The sequence below is a fragment of the Bacillus rossius genome (assembly GCF_032445375.1).
Source record: "Bacillus rossius redtenbacheri isolate Brsri chromosome 9 unlocalized genomic scaffold, Brsri_v3 Brsri_v3_scf9_2, whole genome shotgun sequence".
Lineage (NCBI taxonomy): Eukaryota > Metazoa > Arthropoda > Insecta > Phasmatodea > Bacillidae > Bacillus > Bacillus rossius.
This window is the reverse complement of record NW_026962013.1, coordinates 6646969-6667124: the sequence shown is the minus strand read 5'-3', so window position 1 is coordinate 6667124 and position 20156 is coordinate 6646969. Positions and strand designations below refer to the sequence as shown.

The window sequence follows — 20156 nt, the reverse complement described above, 5'->3', positions numbered from 1 at the left end:
CACACACTGCCCGCGCCAGGCGGGGCAACTCGGGACACGAAACAATTGTGGCGATCACTACATGATCGTCACACTGAAACACTGTACGACAGTTTGTTAGTCGTGTCGTTTTCGTCGTGGCATTGCGACTCCAGCTTTAAAACTAGATAATAATTTTTGTCAAATATATATATATTTTTAAATTTGTGACCCGACAAAAAAAAATCAAGAGAGCTATCGGAATAAATTACAGGAAAATCCCTTGGCTAACAGTTACGAAATAACCGACAGTATAACTTTCCCGATATCCTTGCTCGTCTGTATCGCTGTCGAACTAGATGTCAGGCCCAAAGAAGAGGAATTTACAACACCATCACAATCAGCACAAAAAATAAAAAATAAAAACTACAATAAGGAAATCAGCGGGTTTCATGCACCGAATGTTTTTCTAAATATATATTTATTACAATATTTGCTTGCGGAGCCATTTTAGTTTAGTGTTCTAGTAGTGTACATTGCACATGAATGACTCGAGGAATAATAAAACAGTGCATAAAAACACTTTCTGCTGCCGAGTTAATTATCTGAGAGTCCTTCAGCTTTGCAGTGCCAATTTTCTCAACGAATAACATCCACAAAACGAGTACTTCTCTGACCTCCAGATGACCTTCGATCTCAGGAATTTACAGTGTTTTGTTTAATGGTTTAGTGCCATAATAGCACTTGGAGAGAGGAGAGATAGGTCCCGAAAGATGCCATTTTGGTTCCAACAGTTTTAGGACCAATAACTTATTTTTATCGTTTAACATCGAAAATTTACCTTCATTAAATCACAGCTCACACATTAAGATGTTTACAAAGCCCATAACATAACGTATATTTACAGCTGTATGACAGTTGTAGTCATTTTCAAAAAAATAATTTAATATACTAAACACGAATATTTCAAAAGGTAAACTATTCTTTAGCAACCAGTCACTATTAACAACAGGCATTTCATTTATTTATACACTATGCTATAATGTAACAAAATTTTGAAAATAAAACGGAACATTGTTGTTGAAACCAAGATGGCGTTTGTTATCTCTCCCCGTCAAGGGGTGCAACATATGGAAGGAAAACTGGGAAAAACATTAGTTTTCAATCATTTCCTACTTTTCCCTTTCGTTTCTCTCCAAGCACGGCTCCCCGAAGTGAGGGGGGGGGGAGGGGGATGGGGCATAGTCCCTCCCGAGACCGAATTGTATTACTTTATTGGAATATTGATATAGTGTAATATTAATTACAATTCTTGAATTAATGTGTCAAACCGTTCTTTCATTGAAAGTTCAGTATTTGAGGCCACAGGTTCGTAAATATTCCAAGGCTAATCTCTGACATGCATCTTTTCCTTGTACACTGTTATAAATTACAGTAGATTTACAGACTTTTCAACGAAGAATTCAACTGAAATAAACTAAGAAGAGTTCTTCGTAATTTCACATAGAAGAAACTAGGCCGTATTTCGACTTCCGAATTTTTTTTTTTTTTTTTTTTTTGGGTGAACACACAAGTAGGAGAAATAAAGGTGTTTTTTTTTTTGGAGGAGCGTTAACAAGTTTTTTGAATGTTTTGCTAGTATTCCAAAATAATGTTCGTGGATTGATGTTAAAAGTCAATGAACCGAGTACCCTTTCGATTCGTATCTCTCAGCATCTATGCACGCCGACTTTTGAATCAGTCTGTAGCTGTGTAAGAGCCGTCACCGACTGTACCGCAAGCGAGCATCCAGCGGGGAGGAAGAAACCCACACCACACCACGCCATCTTCTGGCCCGCGGCAACGCTACCCGGGTATCCGGGTATCAGGGTATCCGGAGACAGGGAGACGGGAGATGAACAACCAGCCCGGCTCGTCTTACACCCGGCCGCGTGGTCCCCTGACCGCCCACACGGGCTCGGGTGACGGGGCGACGCGCTATCGGGCCCGTCCAGGCATGCCTGCCGCTCTCCCGGCGTGGCTGGGCTCTCTCAGAAGCATGCGTTACCATGCTATTTTAAAGATGTGCTCGTACCATTATAATGGCGTGCCATACCATAATAATAGTGTGCAGTACTATTATAATGGCCGTGCGATGCCATAATAGTGCACAGTACCATTATAATGGCATGCCGTACTATTATTATGGTATGCTATACCATAATAATAGTGCACAGTACCATTATAATGGTGTGCAGTACAATTGTTTTGGCGTGTAATACCGTTGAAATGGTGTGCAGTACCATTATAATGGAATGCCGTACCATTAGAATGGTGTGCCATGCCATCATAATGGCGTTTTTCCTTGTTTGTTGACCATATTCCTGTCATGGAATATTATGTGGTGTTTATATTCTGTTGACAACAGCAATTTTTTTGCTTAGTTTGTGTTTTTGTCTTTTGGGTTTTTGTAGTTTTCTTCTACAGACATACATGTGCTTAGCAATGGCGTATATCCAAAAGGTTACATCAAGTCATGCACTCCCATTGCAAAAATCTTTCAAAGATAATAAAAGTACGAGTCAGTGGGACGCACTGGTGTCTAAGCCACATTAGTCACTGTTAAGGACCAGTCGAGTCCGTTCGCCATCCGTCCGTCCACAAGCCGAGCTGTTTTTCTTGAAGCTCTACGCACCGTATGTGTCCAGCATGGCCCCCACATGCGATTACGGGCCCTGCACCCAGGATCGGAGACGCCCCCCCCCCCCTCCCCAACAATTTTACAGTCACAAGCTACATTATAATTGCATTCCTACACTCTTTTTAGAATGTTATTTAACCTGAAAATACAGGGTATGTATTTATGGTTACTATTTGACAAGTCCAAAATAAGCTTTATTTCTAAAATGATTTTACTTCAAAATAACTACAGCAAGTATTTTTATATTTATTTCACACACAAAGATAAAAATGAAAATAGTTACAGAAAAATAAAATTATATGTAGGTGTATAAAATCTTCTAAAATTTCATTGAATAAAAAAATATTCAATTTTTTTTAGTTTGTAAAAAAAATATAATAGTTAGATATTAAAAAATAAACAGGGCTGGGCCCTTTGGGGTCACGGTGTCAAGGTAGGCGGGGCCCTCAAGGGCCATTTCACTTGTCTGTACAAGTTTCGTTACGTGGTTTCGTCTGCAACACGTACTTTTATGACAGTGAAAAAGATTAAGATGGCTTTTTGACGTGACGTCTAATAAATCGATGAACGCCGGCTGCACGCACGAAAGTGTCCCGTTACACACATTGTCCCGTTACGCTGTGTCCCGTTACGCTCATTGTACGCTTGCGCCGAATCTATCTTTATTCCACTCGATTGGAACAACTATCGATTTTACTTTTTCGAGGCACATTAAACTTGAAACACTCCCATTCGTTTCCTACTTTTCCTATCATCGTCCTATCCTTAACAGAATAACACAGATTGGAAGAAGTTAAATGGCAAACATGTATAAAAGTTACAGTTATAATAATATCTTTATTAAAGTAATAAACATAATTGAATTAATGAGTGCAAATAAAAGTAAATGTATCAACTAAATTGTAGATTTCATTTCACTCCTTCTTTGTATTCATACAAAATAGTGATAATTCAATAAAAATGATTCAATTTTATTCATAAAAGTATGCAATCATTTCATCAATGTTTTATTATGACGTTGTCATGTTAAACTATCGTTCGTAAACCGACTTTACAGACAACCATTTTTTTTTTTTTACATACGCCAATGCATATGTCTAAAATAAAACGTTCTCTATCATTCTCCCATATTGCAAGACTCGTTCAAAGAACGCAGCGAGGCCCTGCGTCTACAGTTTCGACAGTTTCCAACAGGGAGCGTGCGTTATCGTCGTGTTCGGGGCGACGCGCACGCTTCGGGGCTTAGCCAATCGTGTGGCGTGATAACACGCGAAGGTTCTTAGCTTTCCTCGCGCAGAAGTCCTTGACGTCATTCGCGCCAATCGCTACCCAGCCTCGGTACAGCGGGGGAAGCCTAGGATTCACCGATACCCAGTCAGCCCCGAACACACCCAACCCACGATCTTCGATCGCACAGCTGTTGTACACCAACAAGCCCAAGGTAAACCCGGGATGAATGCAGATTTACGCGTTTGCAAACTTAGCTCCGTATGTCGCCGAAGGGTTTTATAGCATATGTGGTTTGTCAGAAAGTTTAACAAGCTGATTTTTGTAAAAAACTGATTTTTACTCAGTATCTAGTACTTTATCAATGGCAACGTTGAACTACGACAGTAATTAAGATAACTTACATGTCTATGTGATTACGTTATGTTGAGTAACCAACTTTGTAAGCGAATTTTTGAATTAGGGAAAATGGGAAATAAATTGGAGGGGAGAGGTAGAAAATTGCCAAATACTTTTTACACACATTCTACATGCTCACATCCGTACACATCCGAACTTCGAACTTCGAAGCTCGCTCATGGAACTTAGTCTCTGGAATAATAATAAAAAAAAAAGTAGTTTGGTGAGAATTCATCCAGAAACCCTCAAAACCAAGCTCTACCTCCAACTGATGACACACCGCCTCTGATTGGTCAGACAGCACTCCCATCCTGAAGAGAAGAAATCACTGATTGACCAGCAGCTCCAAACCAATCACAGAGGCCCAGCACCAATTGGCTAAACCAACCAGTCAATCAGAATAAAGGAAGGCTCTGATTGGCCCACAACTGCAGCCAATCGGGAAACTCTCCCCTCTCAGTCGAAAGTATTTAAAAGCAGGAGAATTTCCAAATTGCTAACTGATGATAGCTTCCCCACGGTCGATCGAAACGTCGGTGAAATGTTCATACGTTGTCACGATGATATACCGTTTGAAAAGTAGGAGTTACTTAGCTTCTGAGTTGTAACCGCGTCGAAGGCTAATATTTCACCGATGTTTCGATCGACTGTGCGGAAGCTATCATCAGGGTAGCAATTTGTAAATTCTCCTGCCTTTAAATACTTTCGCCTGAGAGGAGAGTGTTACCTGATTGGCTGCAATTGTGGGCCAATCAGGGCCTTCCTTTATTCTGGTTGGCAGGTTGGTTTAGCCGGTTGGAGCTGGGCCTCTGTGGTTGGTTTGGGTCTGCTGGTCAATCAGTGGTTTCTTCTCTTCTGGATGGCTGAGCTGTCTGACCAATCAGAGGCGATCTGTCATTAGTTGGAGGTAGAGCTTGGGTTTGAGGATTTTTGAAGAGTGGTTCCTATATTCTGTTAAATTTTTGTTTGTTTTCCATCCTCCCTATTTATGTTTGATTTTAAAAGTACTCTCCCGTTAAAAACAAAATTAATAAATAACGAATTTCTGCGAAAATTTAATTTACGTATTGACTCTTATATAACCTAACCTTTAGTTTTTGCAACAGCAAAATTAAATTAAAAGATGCACGAATGTGGATTATTCCAGAATCTGACTCGGGTCAATGACTGGTAGGTTTCTCATCACAATGGTCCAATGACGTGGGACGTGATACTGAAGAATTCCAACACTTCTGGCGACGTGCCTCGCACTCAGCTTCTTCTTTTTTTTTACTGCGCGGTTTTTATAGATCATTAGCACTTTTCATTCAGTCGCTCTCGACGAGATTAGTTCTGAAATCCATGACGCTGTTCTGTCGAACGAAGAAATAGTCTCTTGTTTCGAAGTACAGAACATCACTTGTGTGACCGCGATGCAATTAGTATAATACAGACTTCGCGAATATATTTCTGGTATGTTGTAAGTCAAGCAGCTAACATCAGTTTAATAATGACAAGCGACCAAATTTTCTGCAGTACATACAATAAAATGTTATTATTATTATTATTATTATTATTATTAGTATTATAATGTTGTATCATGATGGGGCCGTAGATTTAATGGCCTCGCCTACCTGGGCGCTATACGGTGTGCAGAGCTTATAAAAAAAAAGCGATTTAAAAGATAATGCTCAAGTTTCTGATTTAGTTTTAGACTGTATTTTTATTAGAGTGGAAAAGGCAAAAACTCGTGTTTTTAGAATAATTTTTAGGCATGAAAACACTAGGTACAGATTCTTGAAAGCACCCAGGGGACTTGCATTAACACCTTTATCTTCATTTCTCCGTCATATTATGTAATGGCAACAGCTCACATCTCTTAGTTTCCCTGTGCTCGAGTCCACAGGCTTGCGCATAGAGGCTATACCACGCTGGAAGCACCAGCAAACGTGGCACTTATCATCACGCCTCACCAACAACCTGAACAGGCGGGACACCCCCCTTGGTGATGGCGTCTGGGAAAACGATTGCGCCATGCACCGAGGAAACATGAAGAGTTCCGTCGTGGGCGTGGCGTGTCGTGTCGTGAGTCAAGTCGCGGAAAAGGGCGGAGGGGAGGTCAGGGCAGGAACAATTTTCGCCCCGCACGTGACTGTACCGCGGCTGCGGCCCGACCCCCACGAGTCATTGAAGCCAGTTGAAGCAATTTGTCGCGACCCCGGTGCTGCCCCCGAGGTCGCCCCCCCCCCTTCCACCCCCCACACCCCCCCTGTCTTGTCCACAGCTCTCCTCTTCTTGGTTCGGCTCGGGAGGGATTAATTACAGGCGAGGCGTGAATGGGCGCTGTTTCCGGGTCGCCACCCCCCCCCCCCCTCATCATCTCCCCTACCTACAGCCAGCTGTGCACCGCACAACGGCCGAGTCACCGGCTCTGCAGATCTCCCTGGTTGGTAGCCCTGATCAAACATTTCCATCTCCAATTCACGAAGAACGCTGGTTAAAAAAAAAATCACCCAGGGATCTTCGTAATTTTCCGGCTATCTTCGTAAAATTACGGACACTTGAGTTATTTACTTACTTATTTGAACACGAATACAAAAGAATATTCTTGGCATATTAACAAAAACATTTAAAAAATACTGGTGAAGTCTGCAGCAAGAAAACACTTATTTTGTCCACCCATGTTTAGTACTCTGAAGTCGAAACACGGCGTGGTTTATACGAAGACTAAGTTATTTGAAATTACGAAGAACTCTTCGTTTATTTGAGTTAAATTTTCCGTTGGGAAGTACGTGGATCTACTATAATTTCTAACAGTGAAGTTACGCCCGTACTTCGGCGTAACCTGGATCAAGGCTAGTTTACGATCGAGTACTTAAAGAATTAGTTTCGTCCTAAAAATATGACCTTGCGTTTGTGATTTCCATCAGGCCATGAACACACAGAACCTTCACCTTTTGGTCGAATCCGGATTGTTTACGACTCAAGAGGTATTGGAAGAGTCCAGATGCAGCATATACGCTAGCGAAAGTGAGGCGAGACAGACAGGACTGTTGCCAGGCAAAAATCGGACAGTTTCTCTTCATAATGTAGCGATCATCAACGACCCTATAATATCCACTCAATTCTTCAATGCTCACTATTGTAACAAACATGGCGGAAAAAAACAGTGATCTGGCTCCATACGCCTTCTGTCCTTCCCCCGTCCTCGAACCAGCCATGCCCGAGCGTTGCGAACGTTCTCGTTATCGCTGTGACGAGTATTCGTCCCAGCTGTAAACACCAGCGGCCATTGTCGGGAGTTGTTTGGCTTCTGGGTTGTAGCCGCGTCGAAGGGAGAATAGTCGTCATCACCAGGGCAGCAGTTCCGGAATGTCCAGTGTTCATTGCCCGGGTCTTTATTTGTTTGCGATACGATGGACTTTCGTGGAAAATACGTTTTTGGTTTACAGTTTTAAATTATCTCTTGTGAAAGTCTCTGTTCGCGAGGTTCGTCTTGTGGTTCTCCGTACAGGTGATGAAATTTCCCGTGCATCGCCAACGTTTTTACCTGGTTCTCTGATGATGGCGGCTGCGAGGTCGACCGAAACGTGGGTAATGTTTTTTTTTTGTCCGGCTCGCGCGCGGCTGCAGTCCAGAAGGCAGGCAGCTCCGCTGACACGCCATGAGGCGCGCGGCTATCTCCCCGCTGGAGGCCGGCCGCTTCTATAAATACCTCGCCTCTCGCGCGCGCACCTGTGGGGGGCCTGCCGTCTCCCGCCGCGCGCGGGGTGGGGGCTTCGTCGGGGGCCGCCAAAGGCAACGTTTTCAGCAACGATTTACCTGCGCAGGTCACATCGTTGTAGACAAGACGTAGCGTGTACACAGGAAAACTGCGCAGTTTTGCGAACTGCGCGGAGACGGAACACGGAAAAAGAAAACTGTGGCCAAGAGCATTTACGCATGTACGCGCAGTTTAGTCGACCTGCACAGACTTTTCGTATAGCGTGCGGACACTTCCTCCGTCTTCTCCGTACACGGGGCTCAGTTAGTTTTCCCTCGGTATTTGTGCCGGAACAGTGTAATATGTTCAACGATGACCGATTTGCGACAGTGTTCACGTGAATTTCTAACAGAGTTCATTGGTCTGTACAAGTCCTTTCCGTGTTTGTGGCGGGTCAAATCAAAATAATATAGCGATAGGGACAAAAAAAAAAAGTCAAGCGTATGAAGCACTTGTGCAAAAATACAAAGAGGTTGACATCGCGGCTAACAGAGATAAAATCACAAAAAAAAAAAAAAAACGCAATTCTTTTGAGGTCGGTATACCGGAAAGAATTGGCCAAAGTAAGGAATTCTCGCAACTGATAGGATAAAACTTGGCTGCAAACTGTGTTGTTTGGACACGGCTAAACTACAACCTTTTGTTTGCACAGTTTTGCCTGCGCAGTCGAAACTGTGTACAAAACAGTTGCGTGTGGACCGGCCTTAAGGTCGACTATGGTCCGCGTGTCGCACGTCTCGACGCCTCTACGCGCAGGCGTGCGGTCTTACCGTCGGCAACTCGCCTCTGCGGGACTTCCAACCGGCGATCCTGTCGTCTTATGGTGGAACATTTAAGATACCTATACCACTTACAATAGATACCGCGCGTTGCATTTTTCATAACTGAAAACGTCCGTGATAAAAACAAAATTGTTTGTCTGTAAAGTCGGTTTACGTACGATAGTTTAACGTGACAACGTCATAACAAAACATTGATGCAATGATTGCATACTTTTATGAATAAAATTGAATCATTTTTATTGAATTATCACTACTTTGTATGGATACAAAGAAGGAGTGAAATGAAATCTGCAATTTAATTGATACATTTACTTTTATTTGCACTCATTATTTCAAATATGTTTATTACTTTAACGAAGAGATTATTTTAACTATAACTTTTATACATGTTTGCTATTTAACTTCTTCCAATCTGTGTTATCCTGTCAAGGATAGGACGATGATAGGAAAAGTAGGAAACGAATGGGAGTGTTTCAAGTTTAATGTGCCTCAAAAAAGTCAAATCGATGGTTGTTCCAATCGAGTGGAAGAGAGATAGATGCGGCGCAAGCGTACAATGAGCGTAACGGGGCAATGTGAGTAACGGGACAATGAGTAATCCTTTTTCGTGCGTGCAGCCGGCGTTCATCGATTTATTAGACGTTGTCACGTCAAAAAAAAAAGTGAGCGAGTCGTTCAGTACTCGCCAGAGATTTGTAACAACTAACCTCGGTAACGAGCAAATTCATGCGTTCTCATGCTCCACTTACAATAAAAAATAAAAACTCAAACACGAAATTTAACGTATAATTCTTTAAAATAATACCGAGTGTGATAAATATATACGTAAATTGTGTTTTCAAACTACATTTCTGGACGCGAATCACGCGTGGTTCCCGCTACCGCCGCTAGAATTCGCTGCCGGACCAGGTTAAATCGAATATCGAATAATTTGAATTGTAGACCAAAATTTTAACATATGTAACAAAAATTCTCCGATAAAAGCGAAAGAAAACTTGAAAAAATACTTAACCTCAACTTTAGACCTGATTTTCAAAAAAAAATTTTTTAATTTTATTGAAATACTGCACATCGTGTTAAATTTCTTTAAACAGTACTAAGTTTATCTTTGTCTTTGTGAACTTTGGTGCGCGTACGTGAATCACACGTAGTTTCCGCATTCAGTAAAAAAAAAAACTGTTGAAATTAAATTTTAAAACTTATTCAGTTTACGATCAAAAAACTCCCTGGCAGACAGGTAGATAGTGACGAGGCGGATGTAAGGGCATCTCGGGAAGCTAGTAGCACCCAAAAAAACTGCAAAAAAACAATTGTTTCTGAACATGAGACACTTATACCCCCTCCTTTTGTTTGAACGAGTTTCTAGATCCACCACTGGAACAGAGTAATGAGGCAGGGATACCTAAATTTTAACTTAACCTTTCAGAACATAAATAGTGGGTGTTGACCTTTCTGATTAAAATCAAGCTGAATATCGCCTTTAGAAAGTACCGCTTTCACGAGTCGTGCATTCCTGCAAAAAAAAATATTTATTCGAAAAGCTTCAGCGTTTCTCTGGAGCAACTCGGCTGTGTTTAACTGTTAACTGTTAACGATTTGTCGTTAGTTCTGGGACACTGTGATGAACTTTGGAACCAAACAAAAGGAAATTATTTAAAAGCAAACGGCGCGGCGGGCAAGTTTCTAGCCCCCCCCCCCCCCCTTCAACCTACCAATGGATCCGTGAAATAGTCGTGGCTCTAACTATTACATATAGAAAGTTCATCTGGGCTTAGCCTAACTCGCGGAGAAAGTTGTCGGGTGTGTTCATATCCGCGCGCAAAAATTCACCCCAGAAGGAGAAAGCGAAGCGCGTAAGCATTTTCGCGCACGTAACGTAAGCCGGAAGCCGGTAGTTGAACGACTGATACCCGTCAGTTTAGATTCATCAGTTTTTTTTATGTGTTCCGAATTCGAATTATTTTCAAAATTATTAGAATCTCAGAGTACAAATTACAAAATTTGGATCTTTTTTTGACGTGATAACGTCTTATAAATCGATGAACGCCGGCTGCACGCAAGAAAAAGCATGACTCATTGTCACGTTCCACCTGAGCCGAGCGTGCAAGAACCGGCCAACCACCGTGCGAGAAAATCTTCTAAAATATCAAACAGGTTAAGGCGGGCTTTTTAAAAGCAGCAATTTAAAAAATTTGATATGACGTTATCACGTAAAATTATCGTCCGTAAACCGACATCCCCCCGTTTTTTACGTTGTTACAGCGTGGTGGTATTAATTAATAATCTAGTACCAAACAAACTTTAGAGCCAATTTTTACGTGTTTACGAGATGTTTGGTTGAATTTTACATTTTTTCAACATCAATTCTATTTGAGAGAGAATTTAAAACACAATTACATTTCCAAACATGAATGGAATACTATTTAGAGCCAGTCATTATTATTCAAGCATTCCGATGGAATCTGTGTATGCTATGATTTAACGAATTCGAATTTTTAAAAAAAAAAAAATTAATCTACAGAAATTGATTAGGGTCTTGTAACAATCTTGCAATAATTATGATTGTGAAAGTATGTTTCTCCCCCTTAACGTTTAATTTTCGTTCGCAGTTCTGAGCGTCATCTCGGCTGGTCAGAGGACCATAAAGAGATACATAACGTTCAAAGAATAAAATATTTTGTGACGGACTCGTCTTGTAACCACGAACTTGACGAAAGCGGGTGTTTTTGGTCCGCCAAAGGAGGAGAAGGGGGAGTAAGGTATTGAAAAAAGGCGGGAGTGGAATTCCACGCGGCCCCTCACACGACCTGGCATCTCTACGGCACGTTATTTACGAGCCGTGACGTCATCAGCCCTTTCACCGGGCGGGCGAGCCGGCCGCGATGGATGAGATACGGAAGCGAGGCTTGGTCGTCGCTGCCAACTGCAGTTCTTCCCGTGAGCAGGGGCGTAGCCAAAGGGAGGGGGGGGTTTAGGGGTTAAACACCCCCCCCCCTTAGCACCAAATCTTTAATTAATTTCTTATTCATCACTCAAACAAATTATATATATTAAAATTAATAAAAATTTTACCATTACAATATTTAAATTTAAGTACCGAAAACTGCTAAAATAGCACTATTTTACACCTCAAAATCCAAATTTTCCCGGGGGAGGACCCCCGGACCCCCCCCCCCCCCGCTTTAATACAGGGGGGGGGGGGGCATGCTTCTTAACACTCCCCATACACAAATCCTGGCAACGCCACTGCCCGTGAGCACAGTTGAACAAGGACCTCCCAAAGAATTACCGCTCTCAACAGCACGTGGTCGTACTCCACATAATTATCATTATTATTGATGTCTGACATCCTAGCTGTAGAATGTAATCGCCAAAACCCAGGTAACTGGGGAATTTTTGAGGGAAAGGAGTTGTTGTGTTGTCAGGTTGGTAAATGGAAAAAAAGGATGTGTTTTTGTTTTGTTTTTGGTATGTTTGGAGGGGAAAAAAAAGGAGAGTGTAGGGGGTTGAAGGATATAAGATGGAAGTAGTATGTATTTTGTGGAAGGAAATGTGAAAGAAAATAAATGTGATATAGTTTAAGAAACTGTGGAAGTTATTTGAAATAACACTAGCTCTCGGCATACGACATTTGGTAGGAGTAATTCCGTGAATGGAACGGAATTCACGTCGCACGGGAACGCACCATACGGTGCTGCCATCTGTGGGGGATTGCGCGAACCAAAGACCACAAAGCCAAAGGGAAACTTTATAGCATCAGCCCGTTTGATGAATTTCAACAAGATGGGCAGTATTTTAATCAAATTTCTTTTTCGAAAATCAGGTCAAAAGCAGGGGTTTAATGTTTGTTTCAAGTCTCTTTGGCTATTATCTCAGCCTTTTCAGTATATTATAGTTTAAAATTTCGGTCTGCAAATGGAATGATTCGATAGTCGACGCAGCCGCCCAGGCAACGAATTCTATCGGCGGGTGTGGAAGCAAGGCGTGACTCGCGTCAAGAAATGTAGTTTTAAAACACAATTTGCGTACATTAATCAGGCTCGGCATTACTTTAAAGAATTGTACGTTAAATGTCGTGTCATATTTTTGCATTAGAAGTGTATTTGCAACATGAGAACACATGAATTTGCTCGTTACCGGGGTTACGTGTTACACATCTCTGGCGAGTGCTCAGAGACACTCGCTCACATGCTAGTTTTATTATGAGAGACCTGCAAAATAATAATTATTACGAGAGACCTGCAAAACTAGCGATATTGTTATTCGGAGAGAGGTTAGAACACACACCATTAGTCTAGAGACCGGAAAAATTCGCGGATTCATTTCGTGATAGGCTGAAATTCAAGCATGTGTACAATTCTGCTGGTTCTGCTATTGGCTCGCAGTTTAACTGGAGATCTCTGGGCCAATGAGAGACTATCGACCAAAGAAGCGTCGAATCACAAGCTACCCAGTGGAGACGCCTCACAATTTAGTAACCAATGAACACGCGTGTTTACTTGAGATGTGCAGAGGATAATGGAGGCTATCCTAGAGGTCATTGAATCCGCGAATTTTTCCGGTCCCTAACCATTACACATTTGAACTGCACTCTCATTGGACCTTAGGTAGTTTTGTCACGCCCCGAGGGACAAAAATAAGGCAATGGCTTCTCTTGCAGACGGCCGCCAATTACAAGGAAGAAACAGCTGGCGTGGGCATACCATTCTGCAATCAAATGAGTGTTCAGATTATTATTTTTTTCCCCCCCGCGAAAAATGCCTGCTTCTGCCTATTATACATTCGTTTTAAGTTCGGAGCGAATATGAAAAAAAACTATTTCTAGGATTCATCGTGTTAAGTTTTATATACATTTGTTTTTCGTGGGGAGAATTTAACAGTTCGTAAGACTTTCAGATAATGTTTTGATGTTTTACACAATTGGTGCTATTATTGACTGCAGTCGGTGGTCTGCTCTTGACTCGGTCAACAAGGAAATAAGGATACAGTTACTGTATCACTGAAGGCCATTACTTCGTCATAACAGTAAGATAAAAACGCTACAGTATTTTCGATAAATATCTTAATCCGAAATACTTTTGCGAAGTACGGTCACATCAACTAATTGTAAGAGAATGTTTTGAAACACTATACACTGTGATATTTTTTGTTTGTTTGATTTGCTACGCTGGCGCTGCTCAGAGGGAATTTTCGGAAGCCTCTTAGCGTCCTAAAGATCTTGATTGTAGTCGAATTTCAATGAACGATGCAAAAACCAGAAAGCGTTGAACGGTCGCGAAAAAAATGCGGAAATGTTTATTTTCTTTTGCGCGACCAGCAGTTTGTCTCGGCTGAACAAAGTAACGGTGACTTCCGCGGCCTTCAACGGCCAAAAGGAAACAATCCCTGCTCGCGTGCCTTATCTGCCAGCGCGTTGCATTTAGCATTTAGCATTTAGCCTTTAACCTTAACGCCTTGACGTGAAACACAAGCTGGCGCAACCGGATCCACGGTCACATTTCACACGTACTAGCAACTGAAAGCAGCAGCCATATTGGTTTCAACATTTTTTAACAATATTTTATCCTTTAATATTTAAACCCATTACCTTCGTTAAGGTAGAAAAAACATACATTAAGTGTCCACCTAGCGAGAGTGTATTTGTGTCGGCGAGGCGGGATGATAAGTGCAACTCTCGCTGGGCGAGATGAAAACTGCCACCAAATGACAGTATATAGAACAAGGGGAAATGTTAGTTTATACTAACTAATGCAGTGCGCTTAAACCAAAAACTTTAGAAATAGATTATAACTCATTTAACAATATGCAGTATAACTCATGATTTACTACAGTAACAGCTGTATAAAAATGCAACAACCATTTATTTAATTTAAATGCAAAAAAAGACTAATAGCATATGTCTTTGAAAAACCTTAGTATTTAGTCGCATATTGTGTTGTTTTAAAACTGATAATAAATTGTATGATGTTAGGGGAAACTGGTAAAGAAATTGAGGGGGGTGGGGGGGGGGGGAAATGAAGATTTTCTGCCCAGAGCGGTAGCAACGAGGAATCGAGGCCTGGCCTTATTCACCTTTAAAAATTTACCAACGATGTCACTAATTAAATTGAACTCCGCGGCTACATTAATTACTGTTTCTATAGCCGAGATTTACTTATTTAGTTCTAAGAGACAGAAAGTACCGAATAAAGTGAATCCGGACTTTTGTTCCAGTGTTCAGGACTCCAGACTAATGATAATTTTCGTAGGCTTTCAAGGCCATTGTCTGAAGTAACTTGGCTTCTGGGTTGTAGCCGCGTCCTTGGCGAATAATTCACCGGAGTTTCAGTCGACATTGCAGTCGCCGTCATCAGGGAACAGTTACCTACCAGAAGCCAAGCTACTCCAGACTAATGAGTCCAGAGTCTCGCGTTGGACTGTCAGGCATGGCCGAAGAGACTTCCCTTCCCTTCACCAATCTACCGCGGAAGGCAACGGCGGGCCACTGCAGAATTAACCTGCCTTGTAACCGTAACGGAAGGTCGCGAAGTCTAGCGCCGTGACGTCACACGGAATCGTCGCGGTCAGAGAATGATCAAGAAAGATTATCATGAAAACCAGAGGCGTGGCGTAATTTCAGATTTTTAACTGGGGTGGGAAGGCGTACCAGGTGTCTGGAGGGTATGGAATGCATCACGTTTAAGGAAGGTCCGAGGATCCTCCTGTGGGAAATTAAAAAAAAAACTAGCAATAAATTATTAGTTGTTTAAAGCTATTTCAGACTATTTTCATTGATAAAATTCTCTGTTTACCCTAATAGATCCATTGTTGACTACTTCATCAATGGCCAAACTATTTGTAAAAGTAGATACCATTTACGAACAACTCAAGAGTATGTCTATTTTTAATTGATAAAGTGTTCTGCCTGATCTTTTATCATGTAAGTTTACAGTTTTGACACTTCCGGATGCGACGTCGCTCATTTTCGTTCTTTACGCATATATTTTATTACGTCACGCCTGCTGATCCACTATTTCTATTTAACATTATAGCATACAAGTTCGAATAAACATTTTAATTTTCTTCTGCACTAAATAAGGCTTGACTAATAATGAATCACGAAAGTGCTGTACTTGTAAAATTTTACTTTAGATTATTTTTTTTTGTTAATTATTGATATTTTATTTCAAAATGGGGCGGCTAAATATTGGGGCGGGAACTGCCACCCCTTGCCACCGCTGAATTAGGCCAATGATCAAAATAAAGGCGAAGTTTGTCACATCGTTGCAGTTATTATTTCTTTCCGCCGCCCGTTTGACTTAAATGCTTTTAAAACCAGACTCCAGAAACAATCATTTTACTGACTTCCAATATGGCAGAAATTTTCCATACTATGAAATAATAATAATAATAAAAGGAAAATTCACCAAATATATTTAAGAAGCCTAACTTAAATTTTTTTCAGCAAACACAGTGCTTGTCCACATTAGTTAAATATGAAGTACCTACGGCATATGATTTTAGACTCAGATGCATATAAAACTACGAAATTGCGTTTGACCACCTTAGAAACGCGTAAATGTAATTTTGTATTAAATTTCAGATAGACTACTTAAAAGACTATACTCGTCTGACAAGAAAAATTTGCGGTTCCCTGTTGCCCAGGGAAATGTACATACATACAAAATGACTGCTAAACAAACTCATGTTTAAATTTTTGGAAAATTTATATTTTGATTATCAGCATGGCAATGAAATGCTTATGTAGCTCCTCATTACTAGAAAAAAACATTGAATTAATCTTCTTTATTCATAAACGTTTTGTAATTAAATAATAACTAGAGACAAAATAATGAAATAAACACTAACTATTGCATCAGCTGTCATGACACCATGTGTTGTCTTGCCTCGTAAGGTGAGCACAACCGCGCAACGCCAAGTTGTCTTCCTATTTTTTTATTTACTTAAAAAATCATATTCATTAACGTTTTTCGTGTTTCGTTACTTATTTAAATTATTACATTAGTGTGTTTTGAAATTTTAACCATATGTTTCGATCGAATTCACAGTAAGAAATATCGATAGCATAAATTCGCGGCAGATAACGTTAAATCAAATAACCGTTACACACCACATATCAGATGAACAAATAAAAATGTTCCAGACTTACTAGAGCCATCTGTCCTTGAAATGTTGCGGCTGAAACGTCACAAATATGCGTTTACGATGGGCATGTTAACTTACACTAACGTCAACTATCTCCACAAATACCAGCCCACGAGTAATTATATTAGTCGAGATATCAAGGATACCAACGTTGATCACAACGCAAATTTAACCTCTCTCCAGTTTTGCAAGCTCGCCAACAGAACAAAGAAAAAAGGCGGGAAGACAAATTACCGCTGCGCAAATCAAAAGGCATTGATTAGCATTTTACGATGATAAAGAAATTAAAACTCAAGCCTTCACTGAACAAAGCAACGCTAATTTAAAACGTTTGCCGAGTTAACGTTGCAATTATCTTGCCAACACGCTGGCGTTGAAAAATAAAGTAAGCTAATTTATTGTTGAGTCCATTGTTAGAAACTTCCTGGCGTCTTATTTTTTTCACGCAACATGGTGACATTTTAAAAGTTCAAAATGTGAAAAATAAATTTAAAGACAATCTTTTTCAAACAAAATTTGTTTTTTTAAAAAAAACTTTGAGAACGGTCATCCGTTTCAGCGTCATTGTTAGAAACAACTTCCTGGCGTCTTATTATATTTTTTTTTTTCACGCAACACGGATACCATTTTAAAAGTTCAAGATGTGAAAAATAAATTTAAAGACAACTTTTTTAAACGAAATTTGTTAAAAAAAAAAAAAAAAAAAAAAAAAAGCTCTGAGGAAGGTCTTCCGTTTCAGCGTCAAATGACATTGGTCGCAGTACACGTGACAGCTTGGCGACAGAAACTTAAAAAAAAAACCCGTTCGGGGAATAACTTACCCGCAACAATGCGGACACCGCCTCGATGGAAGCTCTGCTTCCTGGCTGGGCAGTGGAAGGTTAGACACGAACACCCGGCTGTCGCGGCTGAGAGGAAGTCGTGCCTTCTCCTCCGGCGTGGCGGTCGTGTTTATCGGCCCGCCCGGAGCGGAAACGGCTGAACAACTGTGGAGCAGGGGACCGCGGCGGTTACAAGACCGGGGCGGGTACGTGTGCGCGCGTGTGGGTGAGAGCGGAGCGGCCCTAGTTCCACCGCGGGCCGCTGGGGCGCTGGGCGCAGGCGGCCGGCGAGTAGTTGATACACATTCCCGTTGGCGCGGGATTTAAATATGGACCCGTGCGAGGAGGGCGTTCGAAAATACGTTCCAGTGTTGCACGGGACTCGGAAAAGGAATAAAAGAAGGAGGGGTAGTATTGTGAGCCATCTTTGATGTTTATTCTGTTTATAGCTCGTCAAACTCTTGCTCTAATGTGGCTAGTAGGCCGGACATATGTCACATTTATTTAAAATCTTGAAAATCCCGGCCCTATTTTATTGTTTATGTGCACAATCATTCTGCTTAATATAGCAGCAAACAACTGAAATGAATTTTTGATTTATCTACTCGAAGCTATGAATTTATATTTAATATTAAGTAGTTTCATGACGTACGTTAACTTATTGGTGATTCCCATTGGCTTGGTAGTGGATTTTCCTTCATTAAGCACACACATCCAGCAACTATCGCTGATTAACCAGTCAACCTGCAGTTCGTTGAAAAAACGTTACCTAATATGTATGCATATTTGGTATAACATATTTTAGCGCGGAGAGTTGTGTCAAGTTTGTTCGGAAAACGATGACTTTAGCGGTCGTATTTTCGTATTTTCTCTGTTCCGTTTATTCAAAAGAATTTTGGATCACCAGGTCAGTATGAATAATTAAAAATAATTTCAAACTATAATAAAGGGCTACAAAGGAGAACTGCAACTTCGGGCTTGTCTTGTAAAGAATTCATTTTATCGCATTCGAGTTGAAGCTACCTTTCATTTTTTGACGATTTTGTTTCATTTTCTGAAATTACTTTACAGATGGATTGTTTAAGAAATGAAAGCTCATCATTGACACAAATTCTTTAACGTTTTTCTGGTTCTGGGGCGGATTAATGTAATTTTAACTTTGGTTACAGATGAGATAAAAATAGACATCTGAATATAAACCAAATTAAAAGATAATTTATTATTTACTATTCTTGATTGTATATGGGGGTAATTTCTAAACATTTAACTCTAACATCAGTTATGAAGGAAATTATTTTAAAAAAAAATAATTTCAAAATATTTTAAATAAAACATGCAATGTTATAGATGGATAAACACCCCCCCCCCCCCCCAAAAAAAAAAAGTAAAAAAAAATTATTTATGTAGAATTTTTCAGTTTTCTTGCAATTTTTGTTTATAAATTATAATTTAAATAAACATATGTTCGTTTTTAAATGTCAATTTCTCAGTATTCTGAATGTTTGGAGGTAAATTCTCAGTATTTTATAAAAAGGCGAAAAATTCCTGTTACATTGGCCACCTGTTCTCTTTGACCTTGGGTCCAGGTGGCCACTCTTACTCCCGTCCCCTCCGGAGATACCAATCCTGCCGGAGCGGAGACGTCAACAACTTTTCTGGTTGTCGCTTCTTTTTTTTGTGAGATCTACGTCCTGTTCCTGCCAGCTCTTTTTCACTCTTGAGGCAGAAGTGATTACGTCACCGCTTGAGGGCTCGTTGCTATGACTACGGCGGGTCGTATTGTGAGCAGATTGCATGCAGAGGTTACGATTGTGAGAGCTTTTTTTTATTTTTATTTATTTATTTTTTAAATGTAAGCGGGATGGCCAATCTCATCGCGGCTTCGCCCGCGCGCAATTAACGCCTCGAAGATGATCTGTTGGCAATGTAATGATGATGCATTATTGGATAGATTTCCATTTGCTAACGTGAGTCAACGAAAATAACGAAACGACAGCTACTGCACACGTTAACAGAACATAAAACCCAAAATGAAATCATATCAATTGTTGGAAATTTCCTAATGAAGTATGGAATTTAAAATCCTATAATAAAATATTATGAGGCAACCAGTGTCATAAAAAATAAAATAAAACATGTTTAAAAAAATTACCTTTGACTACGCTTTTTTAAATCATTAATCCTGAACCATATCTTCAAATGTTATTAGCTGGATTAATCAAGGCCAATCTGTGATCTATGTGAGTTTTTGTTTTCAAATGTGTAGCTCTGATGCTTACTTGATTTCCGTTTTAAAATTGAAGTTTCTTAGCGATTTTCGATAATCTTTTCCCGATAATCTCCGTGGCAACGGCTGTCGCCTTGGTTGTGATGCTTTCTTTATCTCCTGTCAACGGACATTT

The 20156-nt window shown here is 40.6% G+C and overlaps 2 protein-coding genes across 2 annotated transcripts in view; both read right to left on the bottom strand.

Moving 5' to 3' along the window:
• LOC134542785 (uncharacterized) overlaps positions 1-17744 on the bottom strand; it is a 29812-nt gene extending 12068 nt beyond the window's left edge. The window contains exon 1 of the mRNA XM_063387304.1: positions 16938-17744. Coding sequence (XP_063243374.1) covers positions 16938-16946 — 9 coding nt within the window. The 5' untranslated portion in view covers positions 16947-17744. The remainder of the gene's footprint in view (positions 1-16937) is intronic.
• Positions 1-17936, bottom strand: part of LOC134542786 (uncharacterized) — a 45910-nt gene extending 27974 nt beyond the window's left edge. Inside the window, exon 1 of the mRNA XM_063387311.1 lies at positions 17755-17936. The gene's annotated coding sequence lies outside the window, so the exon portion shown is untranslated. The remainder of the gene's footprint in view (positions 1-17754) is intronic.
• Between the last annotated feature and the right edge of the window lie 2220 nt (positions 17937-20156).